The sequence below is a fragment of the Engystomops pustulosus genome, chromosome 3, assembly GCF_040894005.1.
Source record: "Engystomops pustulosus chromosome 3, aEngPut4.maternal, whole genome shotgun sequence".
Classification (NCBI taxonomy): domain Eukaryota; kingdom Metazoa; phylum Chordata; class Amphibia; order Anura; family Leptodactylidae; genus Engystomops; species Engystomops pustulosus.
The window spans coordinates 84,592,298-84,614,092 of record NC_092413.1 but is presented as its reverse complement, the minus strand read 5'-3'; the positions used below and the strand labels follow the sequence as shown (position 1 = coordinate 84,614,092).

The 21,795-nt window shown below is 41.6% G+C and overlaps 1 protein-coding gene across 1 annotated transcript in view; it reads left to right on the top strand.

The window, feature by feature from the left end:
• Positions 1–21,795, top strand: part of LOC140121567 (scavenger receptor cysteine-rich domain-containing protein DMBT1-like) — a 66,346-nt gene that overhangs the window by 30,985 nt on the left and 13,566 nt on the right. The window contains exons 9-20 of the mRNA XM_072141293.1: positions 1,018–1,229; positions 2,287–2,601; positions 3,884–3,916; positions 7,254–7,295; positions 7,370–7,526; positions 10,861–11,072; positions 11,986–12,303; positions 12,909–12,941; positions 18,406–18,447; positions 18,522–18,678; positions 19,815–20,026; positions 21,394–21,708. Of these exons, the coding sequence (XP_071997394.1) occupies positions 1,018–1,229; positions 2,287–2,601; positions 3,884–3,916; positions 7,254–7,295; positions 7,370–7,526; positions 10,861–11,072; positions 11,986–12,303; positions 12,909–12,941; positions 18,406–18,447; positions 18,522–18,678; positions 19,815–20,026; positions 21,394–21,708 (2,048 nt within the window). The remainder of the gene's footprint in view (positions 1–1,017; positions 1,230–2,286; positions 2,602–3,883; positions 3,917–7,253; positions 7,296–7,369; positions 7,527–10,860; positions 11,073–11,985; positions 12,304–12,908; positions 12,942–18,405; positions 18,448–18,521; positions 18,679–19,814; positions 20,027–21,393; positions 21,709–21,795) is intronic.

Here is a 21,795-nt window from a genome sequence, read left to right as displayed (position 1 = left end):
AGTTAGGCCCTATCCCGTAGATAGGGCCTAACTGGCCTTTGTGGGAAAACCCCTTTAATACAGACTTTTTCACTATGGCTGCTACATGAATGCAAAACACAATTATGTGCATTTGGCTCTGCATAAAAGAGTTTTCTGGGACATTTATACTGAAGGATAGCTCTTCCGTGGAGAGATCCGTGGAGATATGGAAGGCAGCAATCTGACTGGTTTAGGTTCCATTCAGCTTCCTAGCTTCAGTTGTTAATTATCCACAGAGAAAAAGTATTTCTGAAGTGGATAAAGCTTTAGCTCAGCATCAGAATTTCTGTCATTGAATATATAGCCAATATTTTGAATTATTTTGTTGTGAATTTCCCCATCTGTACGCACTGCCAAATATTCACACAGGACAGGGTCAAAGATTCCCTAAGAGTTTCTTCAAAAATGCTTGATGTAGCATGAAAGAACTCATTGGTCTGAAAAGTAACTGTGACTAAGACTTAACTGTTGAGACACGTTGGTCCGCAATGCTTTGTACACCGCTGTAATTACATGTGTATTAATTCCATAAGTAAAGGAAAAGCAGTTAAGCTTCTATGACTTAGGCTACATTCACAGTATGGGGGACGTATATACTGCCGACATACGTCCCCCATACACTTCTATGGGCTCACGGCGCCCTACGGGAGCGGTACGGTGCAGCACACGTGCGGCACAGTACCGCTCCGTAGCCCGGGAAAAGATAGGACATGTCCTATCTTTTCCCGTATTACGGCGCCGCGGCCATATATCACTATGGAGAGGGGCGGGGGTGAGCTGTGCTCACCTCCTCCTCCTCTCCCTGCGCTGCCGTGTGCCCGCCGTGCTACGGTGCAGCGGGCACATGGCAGTGTGCATGTAGCCTTACTCTAAGTATTATTAACAGTAAAAACTGGACACATACTATTCACATACACTGCCTTCTTTTTTCAAATAAAATTCATACTGTTCATGTTTGATTTTTTTGTTTTAATTTGTTTTTATTTTTGTTTTCAGACTAGAGACTTCATCAAGCTGCATCTATGATTGGGTAAAAATATATGATGGGTTTCCTGGAAACTCTACTGAACTGGCCACTGTTTGCACCTCTTCAAATGTCTCTTATTCTTCAACTTCCAATACTCTTGGCATTGAATTCAGAAGTGACTCTTCTGTGCAGAGTTCGGGTTTTCAGGCCTTTTTCTACTCAGTTGTTAGAAATACTACAGGTAACATATAGAATTTTTCTCAAATAAGACTACCAAGACTAAACTATAAACATAAGAAGGTAATATCAAACATTAGCCCATCCATACCCGGGTTCACTTTGACTTTCAACTTTAAAAAAAAAAAATCTATTAATTTTATTATCTACGTACTAAGTGGCAGATGTATCAATCTTTATATTTAATTTTTCTAGTGAGTTTTAGCTGTTTATGTGGCTTTTATTCTGATGTGCCTAATTTGTTTTGTGGAATTTTTTGTGCTCTATGGTCCATTGATGTCAAATTTATTAATTGTAACATTTTGAAAAGTTGCACAAAAGACACGCCACAAAATACTTGGTGTTAAAAAACAAGGCACATCCAAAATTGGAAAATCAGGAAACTCCCGACCCTCTTGTCAGTCTCATAAGGTACACTAATCCTAAACAAATCTAACAACAACAACCATGTGACAGTTTCATAAACTAGAGGAATAAGGCAGAACAGCAACAAGCCAACACATTAAAGTTCCATGATTATTCATTGCCCCTTTGTTTTTACAGGTAAAGTTTTAATAGGACAATTTACAAAAATCTATAACTTTTGTCAATACATTTGGGGGAGAGTAACATTTTCAAAATGTACAGCAATTCCAAAGATGCCATTGCTGTTTAAATTTAGGGCCTTTCTCCTTGTTGGCCTTTACAATTAGCACATATTTGTGGAGTTTATGTGTTATTTTTTGAGCTAAAAATATCTTAGAAATATGTTTTTGTGTGTAAAAAGACATTACATTTTAATTCTGTGAGGGCATTTTTAATGGAATGATTACATGAATATGAATACTGGTTACATGAATACTGGTTTAGGTTTAGGTTATGAATGTAATTTTTATTATTTCACATGGGATACGGAAGGAAGAAAAAAGAATTGTCATAAAATTTGTTCCAGAAAATTCCAGAAAATAATCACAATTACTTATAATTGCTGTTATCGTACCAGGCTTTCAGTGCTTTTGTTTTGTTTTTAATCAAATGTACTACATGTTTCTAAAGGGTGTTTCATCTATAATTTTTCTTAGAGAATTACTCTATACGACTTGTTAATGGAAACCAGCTATGTGCTGGACGAGTAGAGATCTATTACAACAATGGATGGGGAACAGTATGTGATGATAATTGGGACACAAATGATGCAAATGTTGTATGCAGGCAGATGAATTGTGGATATGCCGTTTCTGCTCCACATGGAGCATATTTTGGACAAGGTTACGGAAACATTTGGCTAGATGATGTAAACTGTTTTGGAAATGAACAGTACTTGTGGCAGTGTGGTCACCGGGGCTGGGGCACCCACAATTGCAATCATGGAGAGGATGCTGGAGTCATCTGTTCCGGTAAGTTTCAAGAGATATCTTTGGACTAAAGAAATATTGTCTATCAGAAATAAATGAAATAAGTGAAATAAATAAATAGAAGTAATCACTTCTATTACATATATGAAATGCATAGTCATCTTATTGCTTAAAACAAGAATGAAATTCCATAGTACTTGACATGTAGGTAGGGTTACCTGTTTATAGACCCACACAGGTATAACGGCTGCACCTGCTAAGAATCTTTCTGGCCTCCACAGCTGGACTTCACTGCTTCTGCAGGAACTGCAGCCTCTTTGATGCTATATCTACATCACATTCTGTCCACCAGCCACATCCACAGCCTCATAGTAGCAGACATTGAAATAAATATAATCTGCTGTTGGAAGGAAGGCAACTTAGAGACAGTGGGGCAGATTTACTTACCCGGTCCATTCGCGATCCAGCGGCGCGTGCTCTGCGCTGGATTCGGGTCCGGCCGGGATTTATTAAGGTAGTTCCTCCGACGTCCACCAGGTGGCGCTGAAGTTCCCTGGAACGCACTGGAATACACCGAGCCGGGCTGAGTGAAGGTAAGTGCAAACTCCTCGACACATTTTTTTTTTAAATGCGGTGGTTTTTCCGAATCCATTGGGTTTTCGTTCGGCCACGCCCCCCGATTTCCGTTGCGTGAATGCCAGCGCCGATGCGCCACAATCCGATCACGTGCTCCAAAATCCCGGGGCAATTCAGAGAGAATCGGCGCAAATCGGAAATATTCGGGTAACACGTTGGGAAAACGCGAATCGGGCCCTTAGTAAATGACCCCCAGTGGGTGGAATCTATAAATGTGTTGCAAGGTACGCCAGTGTAGAGCTAGAAAACACTGTTGCTGTGCCAGACTTATCACTGTGACGAATGGATAAAACTGGAACAAAAGAAAAACAGCATCATGTAGACATAGGGGGCATTTATCTTTATTTTTCTTCCTCTTTTTTAGACAGAAACTTAGAAAATGAAAAGAAGTGACTTAAGACATTTGTGTGACATTTTTGTAACAATTGTCACAAAAAGATCTGAAAAAAACTATTTAACACTAGGAAAAAGTGAGATTGATAAATTTCCAAAGTAGCAGACATAAAAAAGACAAAAGCAAAAACTGGGCAAAAACAAACAGAGATAAGATAAATTACCACAAAGTATTCTGTAAATGTAAATTGTAAATGTTTGAGAACTAGTATTTCCCTAAACATACATTTTAGGAGAGCTGAGTATTTTTAACTTAAACGCACTTTAATACTAATAACAATATTTTGATTTTCAGGTTCTCTCTCTACACCCAGGCCTGCCACAACAAGTAAGATCCAAATTAATTTATTGACACTAAGTGGAACTGAATCAAATATATTTTTGGTTACCCTTTATATTATCAATTTCACACACACAAGTGGACTATGTCAAAAACTATGGGGCAGTTATATGAAGCCAGGCACTTCCACCTCCATGTCAAAGGCCTAGATTGCATAGTTGCACTTCTTAGCTCTGTGATGGGAATTGTGACTTATTCATGGTCGGTTGGTAGTATTCTGGCATACATTTGCAACACCCCTGCCGATGCAAGGCAGAGGGGTTGTTGCGAATACGTCCCACCATGTAGCTTGCAGCCTGTGTAGGGTCTGATCAACCCCACAGCAGGTCACTACATAACACAGGGGAACACTGCAGCGGTAGAGTCTGCCTGGTAAGGCAGGAGTTAAGTGTTAAATGTGATGTAATATGTGTCAGCCAATCACATGTGTTCTAATATTATGTCTGTAAGCTGGGATGCGATTGGAAGAGGACCACCACCTGACCAGTGGGAGTAATAAAACCCCTGGTCCGGAAAGTTCTAGAGGGAGAAGAAGACTGGAGTTAATCCAGTGAGTCAGTGCAGCCAGCGCACCAGACCAGAGCAGCAGAGCTCGGCTCCCTGCCTGAAGAGTGTAGTGAGTTAGTTAGTGAGAGGAAAGGGGTATCATCCTACCTTCAAGGGTGATATCTGAAGCAACCCAGGACAAGCTGAAGCATCCTACTAGGACACAGCTACCTCCCAGCCTGCCCTTGCATCCAGGCTGGAGATCTACTCCTGTGGCTCCCTCCAACTGCATCTCCAGCATTCTACCATTTGTAAAGGCATGTTGCTACTGTTCCTGTCAGTTCCAATAAAGAACTGTAAGTTATTTTTGTTCAACGTCTGCCTCCGTGTGGTCCCTGCTACTACGGCTGTCACCATAACGGGCACCCTATCCACCACACAGAGACACATACTCCAGACACCAAAGGGTTGCCCCAGGGAGAACCGCTATAGCAGCCTCTCCCTCATCATTTCTTGCCAACACCACCCTGCTGGAGACCTGCCAGGCTGTAGGACAGCCCTCCGGTTCCCCATACCAAGCTAGTGTCACGGTGCTTGGTATGGGGAACCGGAGGGCTGTCCTACAGCCTGGCAGGTCTCCAGCAGGGTGGTGTTGGCAAGAAATGATGAGGGAGAGGCTGCTATAGCGGTTCTCCCTGGGGCAACCCTTTGGTGTCTGGAGTATGTGTCTAGGCCGCAACCGCCAGCCACTCAGGTACTGCGGGTCCCGGCTGTCTCTAGGCCCCAAGAAAAGGCTAGGCCCCGGTGGTGGATGTTGCACATGTCATGATAAATCCCCCACTATATCTTAGCTACAACCCCTTAAAGGACATCTACCACCAGTATGAAGGATTGTAAATCAAGCACTTGACTTACTGGTGTGTGCCCCCTCTTCCAAGATACGCTTTTCATTAAGTTTCCCATGCCCTTGTTTTAAATAATAAAATGTGTTAAAATTATGCAAATGAGCGTGAGAGGCTACAATTTCCAGTAACCTCCAGGCTCATTTGCATGATTTGTAAAGCCTCTTTTTTGTAAAAACCAGGGCATAAGACAGAGGGGACACACGAGTATGTCAGTGTGCTTGGTTTACAATCCTTCATCCTGGTAGTAGATGCCCTTTAAACTGCCAGTTCACCTTACAAGTGAAATAAACATTGCATAGGACAATTTAGAAACTTAAAACCTTTTTCTTTTAACACAATAATTCAATGTTTAAATCAGCTTCTGGTGCATCAAAGGTATAGCCACATCAGTGTGTTCTATCCCTTTTCTCCATAAGGAATGGCATTCATTGTGTAGAGGGGTGATCTGGAGGGCACTGAGTTGTGCAGAATGGAGAAAGTGGAAAGGCATTTTCTGTAAAAGTAACAGCGCCCCACACATTGCTACTTGTACGTGTCGTGACGTGGAAGCTAGTAAATGACAACACTACCGCCGTAGCAGCTCTGGGAGTGAAAGGGTGCTAGGGTTGCATGTTTCCAAGCAAAATTTATCATTTCTTGCTAAGCCACATCCTGCTTTAGACTACGCACCTAGTTAAGCAGACAGAAGCTAAGCTAATTTGCGTCTGTAGCCAAGTAGTTCACTATTCAGCCCCCCCAGGTTTGGAGGGGGTTGTTGTTCTTCTCCCTACGGTGCTCCTCCAGCTGATTCCTCCCTCTGCTGTGATATAGTCCCATTCTTCTGCATTGCTGCAAAACCTGTAATAGTCCAGTAGAATTATATATATCTAAGGTGTGTATATTGTGTGAATGTGTGCACTGTATGTACGTATATATTGGGTATGGTATGTGAATATGTGTACTGTATGTTTATACGCTTGTATAAATGTGTATTATGTGTGCAAGTATATTTATTTATTGTTCTTGAATCTTTAAAATGTGGGTAGTGTGTAGGAGTGTGGTGCACAGGACTCCTTTTCTGAGCCCTTGTGCAGCTCCAAATATATGACACAGGCAACGTGAGGGGGTCATCATGCCAACTGCACCGACAACAGGAGACAAGCTGGATTCAGTTGTTTATTTTACAAAATAGTGACTAAATGTGTGGAAATTCTTTATATGGTTTAGGGGGTGGTCACTGTGTATATGTAAATTCATGAAAGGGGGACAAAGTGCATATGTAAATTATGGGGTACTATATATATAAAAGAATAACAAGGGCCTTCATATATTTAACTACATTTGTGATATGAAATCATCCTGTTCTGACACGTTTCAAGCTGTAATTCTGCTGCTGATGTGGGGCATAGTTATGTCAAAATTCCCATACACTAATCTGCTACTGTATTAAACAAATGCTTTAATGAATTTTCAAGTGAAATACAAAAACAAAAATAAATATCCACAGCCATCAAGTATGTTCTAATACGAAAATATTCTAGACAACATTTTGGGCTGTTCCTTGGGCTACTAATGAGGGCACATAGGGAACCCACCATCAAAGGTGATACATTTTGTTGCACCTTGATGACTGTCAATCAGAGCTGCGCTCTGCTGTGAACGTGTATGCAAAACTATTACAATTAATGCCATTTAATACCATTACACCCCTCTCTTCAAACTGCCATATATGGCATCCAAAAAGTAATTAAGCCACAATAATTACGGTACACCTTCTATCATATTTTTTCTTTGTCATTATGCTTGGATTAATTTTTTTGGGCTAAATTTTTAGACAATTTTGGAACAGGCATGGTACATATAATTTTTCCATCATTATAACAAAACATAATTTGTCCTTCATTTGAAAATATTTTTATGAATATCTGTATCTAATCTAAACCTATCTGCCATAGATAACATAACTCTAGGAGGCACAGCTGGCAACTGGACACCAGGTATGTATTATTCTTTATAGTTTTACATTTGGAATCAAATTATGGAACACTAACTATTTTTTTTCTTATTCCAGTTCAAAACTTCACTAGTTGTGGTGGTCGCTTTACTCAGTCTTCTGGGGTCATTACCAGCCCTTTCTATCCCAATTTGTATCCTGCTAATGATCTTTGTAGATGGGAAATTCAGACTTCTCTAGGTTACCTCGTGGAGCTCTCATTCACATATTTTGAGTAAGTTTATTTTACTCTCTATGTTTATTATAATTCATAGTTTCTTTGTCAAAGTTAATTGACTTCTAGAATTTTACCAAAGGTGATTGATGAATAACCAGAACCCTATACAAAATGTATAAAAAGAATGCCCAATGGATGGCTAATGGCATAGGCAAGTTTTAGAGATTTAACATAATAAATGTGTGTAAAAAACATCCACATGGCAAAAATGTTCCTATTTGGTCAGCTCACTTCTAGACCCTTTTGGGACTAGATAGATAATAGTATTGCGAATATTGAAGCTCTCAAAGGACCTGCACCTTTTCTCACTTTACCTGAAATGGGGTTGTCCACTTTTAGTAAATAACTGATATTGTGTAACAAAACATTTCAGCATATAATTGATATTGGGACACATTTACTAAGGATGTGTGAAACTGCACTGACAGATTCACTAAGAATGTGCACCAGAAATTATGAATCGGTTGTTTCCTTGCACTGGCCCGACAGAGTTCATCAACTTTTTTGTAGTGCTCCTTTAACATAGGACTTTACATTTAAAATCCAATGCACGGTTCAACTGAGCGCTGGAACGCTCCCTAATTTGTAAAAACAAAGATTGGCAACACTTCATACACCTCCACGTATTACTTCATTAAAAATCTTCTTTATTTAGAAAAAATCGCATACATCGAAATGGACAATACAAAGATCTACGCGTTTCGACGCGACAGCGTCTTAGTCATGATCCTATTGTAACAAACACACTGACAAAAACTTATAAGCACTAGCTTACCCAATGAGAAAGTTAATCCGGACAGGAGGGAGGTGCTCCATACCGACCGGAAACCATAAACGTGAGTAGGACCATATGCCGCAGATAAACCGCGATAATGAAAGTCCTTCCGGGATCTCTCAAGTTTATGGTTTCCGGTCGGTATGGAGCACCTCCCTCCTGTCCAGATTGCCTTTCTCATTGGGTAAGCTAGTGCTTATGTTTTTGTCAGTGTGTTTGTTACAATAGGATCATGACTAAGACGCTGTCGCGTCGAAACGCGTAGATCTTTGTATTGTCCATTTCGATGTATGCGATTTTTTCTAAATAAAGAAGATTTTTAATGAAGTAACACGTGGAGGTGTATGAAGTGCTGCCAATCTTTGTTTTTGCAAGTATCTGTGGTCCTGGAGGTCGAGGATCTTTAGGAGCGTGCACCATTCCCTCACGATTTTAGATGGAAAGGAGGTCTTATGTGATTGGGTGAGCAGAGTTTTTTTCTCTTATCTTGCTCCCTAATTTGTGTTGCATTGTGCCTAGACACTTACCTGTGCAAGCAGTTTACACCTAAAAGAAAATACAAAGTCCATCAGAAAACTGGCGCAAATGTGCCCCAATGTGTGTATAACGAAAGTATAATCTCTATATCAATTCTTCACAGTTTTCTAGATCTTTCCTTTCTGTCTTTCTATAGAATGCTTCCATAGTTACCGTATATATTCGTGTATAAGCCGAGTTTTTCAGCCCAAAAATTGGGCTGAAAAACGTCCCCTTGGCTTATACACGAGTCAAATAAATAAGTAAAAAATACTTTAAAAATAATAAACTTATATACTCACCCTCCGGTGGCCCCGATGTGCAGCAGTGCTCCCCCGATGTCCGCGCGGCTCCTCTTCTTGCTTCCGCAGCATATTTCTTCTGCTGGGCCCTGCAGAAGAAAGAAGATGGGCGCGGAAGCCTGAAGACGAGCCACGCGGACAACGGGGGAGCAGCGCATCGGGGGCCACCGGAGGGTGAGTATATAATTTTTTTTTTTTTTAATGCAGGGTTTGGCTGTATACTACATGGGGGCAAGCTGTATACTACATGGGGCAGGCTGTATTCTACTGGGGGCAAGCTGTATACTACTGAGGGCAAGCTGTATACTACTGGGGGCAAGCTGTATACTACTGGGGGGCAGGCTGTATACTACAGGGGGCTGGTGGCTGTATACTACATGGGGCAGGCTGTATTCTACTGGGGGCAAGCTGTATACTGCTGGGGGCAGGCTGTATACTACTGGGGGCAGGCTGTATACTATTGGGGGCAAGCTGTATACTACTGGGGACTGGCTGTATACTACTGGGGGCAAGCTGTATACTACTGGGGGCAAGCTGAATACAACTGGGGGCAGGCTGTATACTACCGGGGGTAGGCTGTATACTACTGGGGGCTGGCTGTATACTACTGGGGGCAGGCTGGGCTGGATGTATTCTGCTGGGGGCAGGCTGGGCTGGCTGTATACTGCTGGGGGCAAGCTGGGCTGGCTGTATACTACAGGGGGCTGGTTGGCTGTATACTACTGGGGGCAGGCTAGGGTGGCTGTATACTATAGGGGGCTGGCTGGCTATATACTGGGGGGGGTCTGTGACCAATGCATTTCCCACCCTCGGCTTATACTCGAGTCAATAGGTTTTCCCAGTTTTTGGTGGTAAAATTAGGGGTCTCGGCTTATACTCGGGTCGGCTTATACTCGAGTATATACGGTACTTCAATTGAGAAATGAATGCTGTGTCTTATTATATATTATTTCCACTGGAAGTGAACAATAAAGCTTTCTATAGAAGGATAGAAGAACCACATAATACAGTAGAATCCACAATACAGACTTTTCCACTATATTTGCAACATTAAAGCAAGACACAATTATGTGAATGTGAACAATAAAGAGCCATATGGGACATTTGTACAGAAGACCTATGTTTAGGTTAGCTCTTTATTATCACAACATGGAGATAATAATAATAAAGCTAGTAAGGCTGGATTCACATAAACGTATGCCTGCTGGGCCGTAGTCGGGCGGGCATATGTCCTGCACCATTGAGAGGAGGTGGGGTGGGCCCTCACCTCCCCATAGCACGGCACCGTAACATAGGGAAAGATATGATGTGTCCTTTCTTTTCCCCATGTACGGAACGGTATGGTGCCGCACATGTGCAGCCCCGTATTTCTCCATGCACTCATTGCCAGCCTATGGGGGACGCAGACTCCTGATGTATCCAATGGTGCCAGAGGAGTGGATACTTCATCATAAGCCAGCGCATGAGCTTCTGCTGAGCTTGCTGAAAATATGTTTTCAGATTCATCCAATGAAGATTGTATCTTATTGTAAGGTTCCATTGAACCTCCTAGCTTTTTTGTTGATTATGATGAATAATTTTTGAAGTGGATATAGCTCTAGTTCAGCTTCAAAAATTACTGTAATTGGATATGCAGTCACTATTTTGAAGTGTTTGCTGTGAGTGTTTGCATGTATCACAGAGATAAACAGGACTTTCATGTCTGTTTGTTGTGTTCATTTTATTTCCTTATTTTCAGACTAGAGTATACATCAGACTGTCTTTATGATTGGGTAAAGATATATGATGGGCTTCCTGGAAACTCTTCTGAACTGGCCACAATTTGTAACTTTCCAAATGTTTCTTATTATTCAACTTCCAATACTCTTGGCATTGAATTCAGAAGTGACTCTTCAGTGCAGAGGTCAGGCTTTCGGGCCTATTTCAACTCGGTTCCTAGAAATACTACAGGTAACATTTAGAATGTTTCTCAGGCTAATCTATACACGATAATATATAAAATCAACTTTAGCCCAACTATCGGGTTCACTTTGACTTTCAACTTTTTTAAAAAATTCTATTAATATAATTATTTACGGACTATGCGGCAGATGTATTAATCTTTAAATTTCATTTAGTTTATGTGACTTTTATTCTGATGTTTCTGATTTATTTTTGTTTTATGGAATTTTTGGAACTCTATCAAATTTATTAATTGTAACATTTTGAAAAGTTGCACAAAGAGCACACCACACAAAACTTGGTTTTAAAAAACAAGGCACATCCAAAATTGGTAAATCGGGAAAATCCTCACCCTCTTGTTCAGTGTTGTGAGTTTCACCAATCCTAAATGAATTAGACAAATCTAACAACAACCATGTGCTAGTTTCATAACAAGAGGAATAAAGCAGAACAGCCAAAAGCCAACACATTAAAGTTCCCTGATGATTCATTGCCCCTTTGTTTTAATAGGACAAGTTTAATTTTAATAGGACAGAAACCTATAACTTTTGTCAATGCATTTGAGGGAGAGTAACATTTTCAAAATTAACTATAATTCCACAAATGTCATTACAGTTTAAATTTAGGGCCTTTCTCTTTGTTGTCCTTTACCTTTTAGCACATATGTGTGGAGATTATGTATTATTATTTGCGCAAAACACATCTTAGAAATATGTTTTTTGTGCCGATAAACTTTAAAAGCCATAATCTTTTTATTCTGTGAGGTCATATTTTTTAATAGAATCATTTTGGTATATTTGTCATAACTGATGTCCCAGAAATATTTTATTTGCCATCAAAGTATGGTAATTACTTATGATTTTTGTTATCATACCAGGCCTTCAGTGGTTTGCCTTTTATCTATGACTTTTTTTTTTCTTAGAGAATTACCCTATGCGACTTGTTGGAAATGGAAACCAGCTATGTGCTGGACGAGTAGAGATCTACTACAACAATGCATGGGGAACAGTATGTGATGATAATTGGGACACAAATGATGCAAATGTTGTATGCAGGCAGATGAATTGTGGATATGCCGTTTCTGCTCCACATGGAGCATATTTTGGACAAGGTTACGGAAACATTTGGCTAGATGATGTAAACTGTTTTGGAAATGAACAGTACTTGTGGCAGTGTGGTCACCGGGGCTGGGGCACCCACAATTGCAATCATGGAGAGGATGCTGGAGTCATCTGTTCTGGTAAGTTTCAAGAGATATCTTTGGACTGATGAAATATTGTCAGAAATAAATGAAATAAGTGAAATAAATAAATCGAAGTAATCACTTCTATTACATATATGAAATGCATAGTCATCTTATTGCTTAAAACAAGAATGAAATTCCATAGTACTTGACATGTAGGTAGGGTTACCTGTTTATGGACCCACACAGGTATAACGGCTGCACCTGCTAAGAATCTTTCAGGCCTCCCCAGCTGGACTTCATTGCTTCTACAGGAACTGCAGCCGCTTTGATGCTATATCCACATCACATTCTGTCCAACAGCCACATCCTCTAGTAGCAGACATTGAAATAAATATTTTCTGCTATTGGAAGGAAGGCAATTTCGAGACAGTGGGTGGAATTTATAAATGTGTCGCAAGGTACGACAACATTTTTGCTGCGCTAAATTTATCACTGTGATGAATGGATAAAACAGGAACAACAGAAAGTAGACAAAGTATTCTGTAAATTGCAAATGTAAATGTATGAGGACTAGTATTTCCCAAAACAAACATTTTGGGAGAGCTGAGCATTTTTAACATAAATGCACTTTGATACTAAGATCATATTTTGATTTTCAGGTTCTCTCTCTACACCCAGGCCTGCCACAACAAGTAAGACCCAAATTAATTTATTGACACTAAGTGGAACTGAATCAAATACATTTGTGATTACCTTTTATATTATCAATTTCACACACGCTCAACTGGACTATGTCAAAAACTATTGGGCAGTTATATGGAGCCAGGCACTGCCACCTCCATATCAAAGTGGCCTACATTACATAGTTGTAATGGGAATTGTATCTTAATCATGGCTGGTGGGCTGGTATTCTGGCATACATGCCATGATAAATCCTGCACTATACCTTAGCTACAATCCCTTAAACTATCAATTCACTCTACAAGTGAAATCAACATTGTATAGGACAATTTAACCACTAAGTGACCACCCATATGGGTTTCTACAATCAGTCACGAAGGAGACTTGGGCTAGGGCTGCCGTTTTTTTTTTAGCACTTGAAGAGCAGCGACCTGGCTGTCATATGACCCTGCTCTAAGAGTCCGGAGCACAATGAGTTCTGATCCAGCCTGTTTTACCCCTTAGATATCGCAGTCAATGCTGTGACCGCAGAATGTACGTACCTGGTCAGGGAGCAGGCTCCCTCTCCTCCCTGCACCCTGTGATTGCATTGCCGTCTTCTTTGCAGGACAGCAGGGGACCTAATAAAGGTGCAAGGCATAGGCTGACACATAGGCAACGTGATGGGGTCATCATGCCAACTGCATGAGACAAGCAGGATTCAGTTGTTTATTTTACAAAATAGTGACTAAATGTATGGAAATTCTTTATAGGGTTTAGGGGGTGGTCCCTATGTATATGTAAATTCATGAAGGGGGGACAAAGTGCATATGTAAATTATGGGGCATTGTATATATAAAAGAATAACGGGGGGACCTTTATATGTGTTACCACATTTGTGATATGAAATCATCCTGTTCTGATATGTTTCAAGCTGGATTTCTGCTGCTGATGTGGGGCTAGTTTATCCTTTGCATTAAGCAGGATCTGCAGAAATAATTGACATGTCATTTCATTGCTCCAGATCATAAATCGAAGTTTCTGCTGCAGAATTCATGGGATTGTCAAAATTCCCATACACTAATCTGCTACTGTATTACACTAATGATTTACAGCTTACAATTACGTTCCAATATAAAAACATTTTGTGCTGTTCCTTGGGCTACTGATGAGGACAAATAGGGAACCCACCATCAAGGGTGAAAACTAGAGATGAGCGAATTTTTTGAAAAAAATTTGATTCGACCCAAATCAAATCATGACAAATCACGTTAAAAAACAGGTATTTCTTGGCTACAGAGAGCCTGTAGGGTGTTGTAGAACGTTGTGCCATGCTTAAATATGCATAGGTAGCGTGGTTTGGGCTTCAAACAATGCTGTGTTTTAATACGACACGCACATGACAGGCGTCGCTCTTAGAATCGCTTCAGTCTTCACTTCCATGTGCACTTACATAGGCCAACTTCCCCAAATAAGTGAAGCGGTAACACAGCCTGACAAGGTAAAGTCAGTGCCAGCTCGAAAGGACGGAGCTGAGGGTAAGATCCCATTGTAACATCAAAGAGTGCACTCTTTTTACACTGACATCAGATGATTCCATATATTATGACAGAACCTGTTCTGTTAAACATGGATACATGTAGAAACCCCCCAAAAGAGTGCAGAGGATGTCAGCAGTAATTCTGCATTGACGTCACTGATCATTTTGCTTTCATTTCATCCGTCAGTGTCCGCTTTCAAAAGGTCAATAATCCATCATCAGTATTGCTAAAGCCAAAAACAAACAGGAGTGGGTCCAAAACAGAGATAACCAGTAAATGGGATATTTGCATGTCCTCTGCAGTCTGTATCCACTCCTGCTTTTGGCTATCAATAATGAAGCTTTTCATTCCTTCTGATAGATGAAACGAAGGGGGAAACTAAACAAAGTGGCAACATCATAGAGCGATGGAGAGTGAAAACAGCATTATGGAAATCACAAGGTGTTCCAGGGAGACAGCGGTCAGTTGGCAGCAGCATGAGTAGGCTGGAGAGTGGCACAATGACAAAGCATGGAGGTGGCGGCGGCAGCAGCAGCAGGGAAAGGCAGAGTGGCACAATAATATAGTGTGAAGGTGGCATCAGCAGCAGTAGGAGCCCGCAGAGTGGCACAATGATATAGAGTGAAGGTGGCAGCAGCAGGAGCCCACAGAGTGGCACAATGATATAGTGTGGAGGTGGCAGACAATTCCAGTCCCTGGTAAAGATGGTAGGAGGGAGATGTAGCAACTGGCAGCAGATGTGTGGCATCCGGCGGGTGGCAGCATCAAAAAAGTGGCTGAGGCAGGTAGTTAGAACCCAGACTCATTTCTCAACGTTTGGAGGAGGCGTCATGGCTGATCTAATCTGATGCATTGGTGAGTTGAAATCCTGGCCGATCCAAGCCTGATTCATCTTGACAAAGGTCATTCTCTCCACATTACGGGTGGACAAGCGAGTTCTCCTTGGGGTAACCATGGCCCCCGCCACACTGAACACCCGTTCTGATGCCACACTACTGGCCAGGCAGGCAGGTTCTCTACTGCAAACTCCGCAAGTTGCGGCCACGCTTCAAGTTTGGCTGCCCAGTAGTCCATGGGATCCTCTACCTGAAGTGGTAAAGTGCTGTCCAAGTAGGCCACCACCTGCTGGTGCAGGATCTGCTCCATGTCCTGCTACTGCTGCTGGTGGCGGCTACCCTCCTCACTAGGCGGGTGAAGGAAGTTGCTCAATAAGGAATCTAGACTTAAGCTGCTGCTGATGGAACTGCTACTGCTACCCCCTTCCACCCCACAGCTTCCCACAGTAGCCGTGGCAGTAGTACGTGAGCGATGACTGCCAGGAATCCGTCCAGTCAGACCTGACAGAGGATGGACAGTGGCACACATAGGCAGCGGCCAACTGTGTGCACAGAATTTCTCTATAGTATGCCAGTTGTTCCTCCCTCTCAGCAGCTGGAACAAAGTCACCCATTTTTGACTGGTAGCGAGGGTCCAGAGGGTAGAGGGCCAAAAGTCATCCTTATGGTGGATGTTGACTACTCGGCTGTCACTAGTTAGGCAAAACAGCATGCTGCGGGCCATCTGCGCCAGTGACTCTGAGGGACTCCGGCCTCTATTTCCACTGTACACTGCCACGTTGCTTCTGGGTCATCTGCCTCGTCTTCTACCTCTTCCCGATGCTCTTGCTCCTCCTCTCCTGTCACCTGAGTAGAAAAACCACAAATCGCACCAGACTCTGCTTGTGCTCCAATGTCCTCGTCCTCCTCCAGTTCAGCCCCCACCAGACTCATGTGGCCATAAGATGTAGTCTCCATTTCTCCAGTGCCTTGACCAGACAGATTTTCCAGCATGAGTTCCAGGACATGAAGCAGTGGAATGACGTTATTCATCCCGCAGTTCTGGCAACTGACAAATATCGTGGCCTCTTCAAAGGGCCTGAGCAAACGGCAGGTGTCACGCATGAGCTGCCAGTGGCTGACATCAAAGTTACACAGGGGAGTACTCTGGGCCGCTTGCATCATCAAAAAATCATTAATGGCTTTTCTCTGTTCATACAGGCGGTGTAACATATGTAGGCTGGAATTCCAGTGGGTGGAAACATCAGACTATGTTGGGCTAGGCCGTTCTGATGCTTCAACTTGAGGAGGGTGTGCTTGGCTTTGTAAGAATGGCTGAAGTGCGTGCACAGAGTCCTGGCCATTTTTAGAATGTCTTGCAGATAGGTGGAAGACTTCAGGAACTTGTTGACAACCAGATTGAGCACATGTGCCATGCAGGGCGCATGGACCATCCTTCCTTGGTGCAGCACAGACACCATGTTTCTCCCATTGTCTGTCACCATTGTTCCGATCTTTAGTTGTCGCGGAAAAAGTCACACAATGATTTCTTGTTGCATGACATGGAGCAGTTCCTCCCCTGTGTGATTTCGTTTGCCCAGGCAAACCAAGTGTAGAACTGTGTGACACCGCTGTGCCCTGCACATGTGGTATGATGGAGCAGCACTTGTGGAGGCTGAGGTGATGGTGGAGAAGGAGGAATAGGAGGTGGACACTGGCGCGGGAGCAGCAGTTTGATAACATGAAGGAGAAAGCGCCGTCTCTTGTGGAAGTTGTTGGTGTGGCTGGGCAGGAAGCACATTCACCTAGTGGGCTGTAAAGGACATGTACTGGCCCTGACCATAGTTACAGTTGCCATGTACCTTGGAAGAAATTGATAAGCTCAAGCACTGGCCCACCTTCTGTTGTACATATTGGTGAAGGACTGGCACTGCCCTTTTGGAAAAAAATTTCGGCTTGGAACTCTCCACCTCAGTTCGGCACAAACCATTAGTTCTCTGAAGGGTGCAGAGTCCACGACTTGGAAAGGGAGGGACTGCAGTACCAACAACTTGGACAAGAGCACTGTCAGCTTCTGCACCTTAGGATGGCTGGACGCATACAGTTGTCTCTTCTCAATTGCCTGGCTCAACAACTGCTGTTGTCATGCTGCCTTACTGTGCTGCGACCTCTGCCTGCTCCACCTGCCAGCTTTCTGTCTGACATAGTGGTTTATAAACTATGTGGATTTGACACGTAAATCTGGCTCTAAACTATAGCCACAAAAAGGTATGGGAATTTGTCACTACATAGAACTGCCATTTGGGGTATACAGATCAGCTTAAAGAATAACCAGGGATTGGTCCACAAATCGCTACCGCAGATGCATGAATGTGAAACAGATTTCTTCCTATTCAATTTTGTCACTAAATAGAACTTCTATTTGGGGAATACAGATCCCCCTTTTAGAACATCCAGGGATTGGAGCAGGAATCACTACTGCACAGTACAGTAGCAGCAGCTAGATGCTACAGACAGCACATCAAGTGTAAAATGCTGGGATTGCAAAGGGCTGTGAGCCTGTGTGACATCACATAAGCCTGCTGGTCACTGATTGGCTTACAGGTCTGCAGATGTCATCAGGGGTGTTCCTTTCTCCTTCCCAGAGTACTCTGCCCCATGTAACACATTGTGCTCGTGCCCATTTAGCTGAAAAAAAGAGGGAAAAAAACTTTGTTCCCGTGAATCAGCGTAAACTTCAGCTTTGTGACGAATAGAATTTTTAGTGAAATTCGTATCGAATTCCACCACATTAGAATCGATTTGCCCATCTCTAGTGATAACTTATGTTGCAGCTTGATGACTGCCAGTCACATATGCGCTCTGCTGTGAACATGTAGGCAAAACTACAACAATTGATGCCATTTAATAGCGTTACACCCCTCTCTTCAAACTGCCATATATGGCATCCAAAAAGTAATTAAGCCATAACACCTTCTATCATTTTTCTTTGTCTTTATGCTCTGATTCATTTTTTTAAACCATTTTGTAACAGGCATGGTATATATGATATCTCCTTTATCATAACAAAACATAATTTGTTTTTTATTTGAAAATATGTTCATCAATATCTGTATTTAATCTAAACCTATCTGTCATAGATAACATAACTCTAGGAGGCACAGCTGGCAACTGGACACCAGGTATGTATTATTCTTTATAGTTTTTTATTTGGAATCAAATCATGGAACATTAACTATTTTTATTTTTATTCCAGTTCAAAACTTCACTAGTTGTGGCGGTCGCATTACTCAGTTCTCTGGGGTCATTACCAGCCCTTTCTATCCCAATTTGTATCCTGCTAATGCTCTTTGCAGATGGGAAATTCAGACTTCTCTGGGTTACCTCGTGGAGCTCTCATTCACATATTTTGAGTATGTTTATTTTACTTTGTTTATTATAATTCATAGTTTCTTTTTCAAAGTTAATTGATTTCAAGATTTTTACCAAAGGTGATTGATGAATAGCTAGAACCCTACAGGAAATATGACAAAAGAATAGAAAAGTAGACAATTACTACTAGTAGACATCGGTGCTACCTATCAGCTGAACTGAAAGGGAACCTGTCACTAGGGACCTCCTCAGCTCTTGGCCCCAACTTTGTGCTCCTGTATAGCTCCACCCTCATGCTCCTTTCCAGAGTACACAGCCTGGAGAGCTGATATCAGTGGGAAAGGAAGGAGCTGTACAAGAGCACAAAGGTGGGGGCCAAGAGCTAAGCAGTCTGCAGCACAGACAAGTCACATGTTGTTTTTTGAAATGCATCCAAACCAAAGCCAAACGCTTTGTAACGTAATGCACATGCTTAGAAAAGGCAGAAAGGCATATTTGTACTGCAGGTGTCATGGGTTTCTACAGTCTGTGTTAAGTGAAAACTAGGTCCCTGGTGACAAGTCAAAAACCACTTTAAGATAAAATGTGACAAGATAAACTCTTGGGGATATTTATCAGGGCTTGTATGTTCTAGTGTACAACCCCTGAAATAATTTCAATTAATAGCTGTCTGCTAATGATTGCATTCCACCTTCATGCCATCTTTATTATTAGGCCATTATTAGGCCGAGTGGGCATAGATGGCCAGGAGGGCTTACTGTTCCAACATGTGGCAGGAATGCACTTGAACTTGCTAAAGCTTGAAAACTTTCCTGACTTTCATGGCCTGGTATAGTATTATACGCTGTAGTATATTATATGCAGCTTCCTGATGTATCCAGTGCCAGAGGGGTGAGTACTACATCATACCCCAGTGCATGAGCTGCTGATGACGCTGCTAATATTTTGCTGATAATTTTTCCGATTCATCCTGTTAAGATTGTGGCCTATTGTAAGGTTCCAAGCTTCTTTTGTTGATTAGGATAAATAATTTTTGAAGTGGATTTAGTTCATTTAATGTAATTGGATACGTAGCCAATATTTTGAAGTGTTTGCTGTGAATGTGCCACATGTATCACAGAGATAAACTGGACTTTGATGTCTGTTTGTTGTGTTCATTTTATTTCCCTATTTTCAGACTAGAGTATACATCAGGCTGTCTTTATGATTGGGTAAAGATATATGATGGGCTTCCTGGAAACTCTTCTGAACTGGCCACTATTTGTAACTTTCCAAATGTTTCTTATTCTTCAACTTCCAATACTCTTGGCATTGAATTCAGAAGTGACTCTTCAGTTCAGAGGTCAGGCTTTCGGGCCTATTTCAACTCCATTCCTAGAAATACTACAGGTAACATATAGAATGTTTAACAAATAGGACTACCAAAACTATAAACATTTAATAGATAATATCAAGCTTTGGCCCCTCCATACCGGGCTCACTTTGACCTTCAACTTTTAAAAAAAAATTAATGAATCAATATCATTACCTACAGCAGATGTATCAATTTCTGAATTTCATTTTTCTAGTGGGTTTTAGCAGTGTATGTGACTTTTATTCTGATGTGTCTAATTTATTATTTTGTTGAATTTTATTTGAGTTGAATATATTATTTGTAACATTTTGAAAAGTCTCACAAAAAGTCACAAAGGCACGCCACAGAAAACCTGTTTTTAAAAAACAAGACAAATAAGATAAAAGATGATTTTTATGGATGTAAGCGAAACAAGTTTTAGCTAAAAGAAGGGTGTCAGTCAGTTAATAGAGCACTATAGGAACCCATGACTGGCAGTAAATGTGCAAATGTGGGACAGGTTCTCTTTAAAGGGGTTTTCCCACGAAAGAAAATTCTCAAATCTCAATCCCCTAGGGATGTTTACACAATAAAGATCATTTTAACCCCTTACTTTACAATTTAATTCAGTTTTATTGTTGTTTTAGCTCATATCACTCAGTGATGGCTAGTGTAAAATTCCAGTGTGTTGGCAGGGACTCTCTAGGCAGACACCTTATGATCCAACTTGGTTCTGTGAAATGCATGTGGTTACATTATCGGGGTACAGGTGTATATACACTTTCATCTGGCTTCTGACACTGTACTAACACACTGACCCAAAAAAAGAGAGATAAGACAGATGAGAGATGATGAGATGCATGTGATGCCTATTACACAGACAGACACAGGCTGACAGACTTTTACACGTTCAGCTCTGGTACATCTCTGTTCTCACAGATATGAGCCTGCCTCCCCCTTCCCGGGATCACTTATATGCATGGAGTTTGCAGCTTCTCTTTCCTCACGATGTGGTGAGTGTCAGTGTGAACACAATGCTGCAGGGGGGGCGTGGCTACAGGCACAGAGACAGAGAGTGACAGAAGCTCAGTTCTACAGCCATCACACAGGAATCCAGGATGGCAGCCACCCAACCCTAAGTCAAAAGTTACAGAGTCGTGTCTAGGGGCAACTGAAATTGTGTACACAAGGACTGACAGAGACAGGTTGGACTTATATCTGTTATATGCTGTATTTTTGTTAATAACAGTGAATTAGAGAATGTATTTCTCGTTATCCTGAGTACACATAAGAAACTAGTCTTCGTGGGCATGATAGTTACTTACGATTTCTGTTATCATATTAGGCCTTCAGTGGATTTGTCTTAATCAAATGTACAATATTTCTCTAATGGGTGTTTCATCTATAATTTTATTTTTCTTAGAGAATTACCCTATACGTCTTGTGAATGGAAACCAGACATGTGCTGGACGAGTAGAGATCTACTACAACAATGCATGGGGAACAGTATGTGATGATAATTGGGACGGAAATGATGCAAATGTTGTATGCAGGCAGATGAATTGTGGATATGCCATTTCTGCTCCACATGGAGCATATTTTGGACAAGGATCTGGCAACATTTGGCTAGATGATGTAAACTGTATTGGAAATGAACAGTACCTGTGGCAGTGTGGTCACCGAGGCTGGGGCAACCATAATTGCAATCATGGAGAGGATGCTGGAGTCATCTGTTCCGGTAAGTTTCCAGAGATTTAATTAAGAAATATCAAAGGAGATTTATCATTACTCAGGCTTATTGAGACAGGTTTTTTTGTTTTAATAA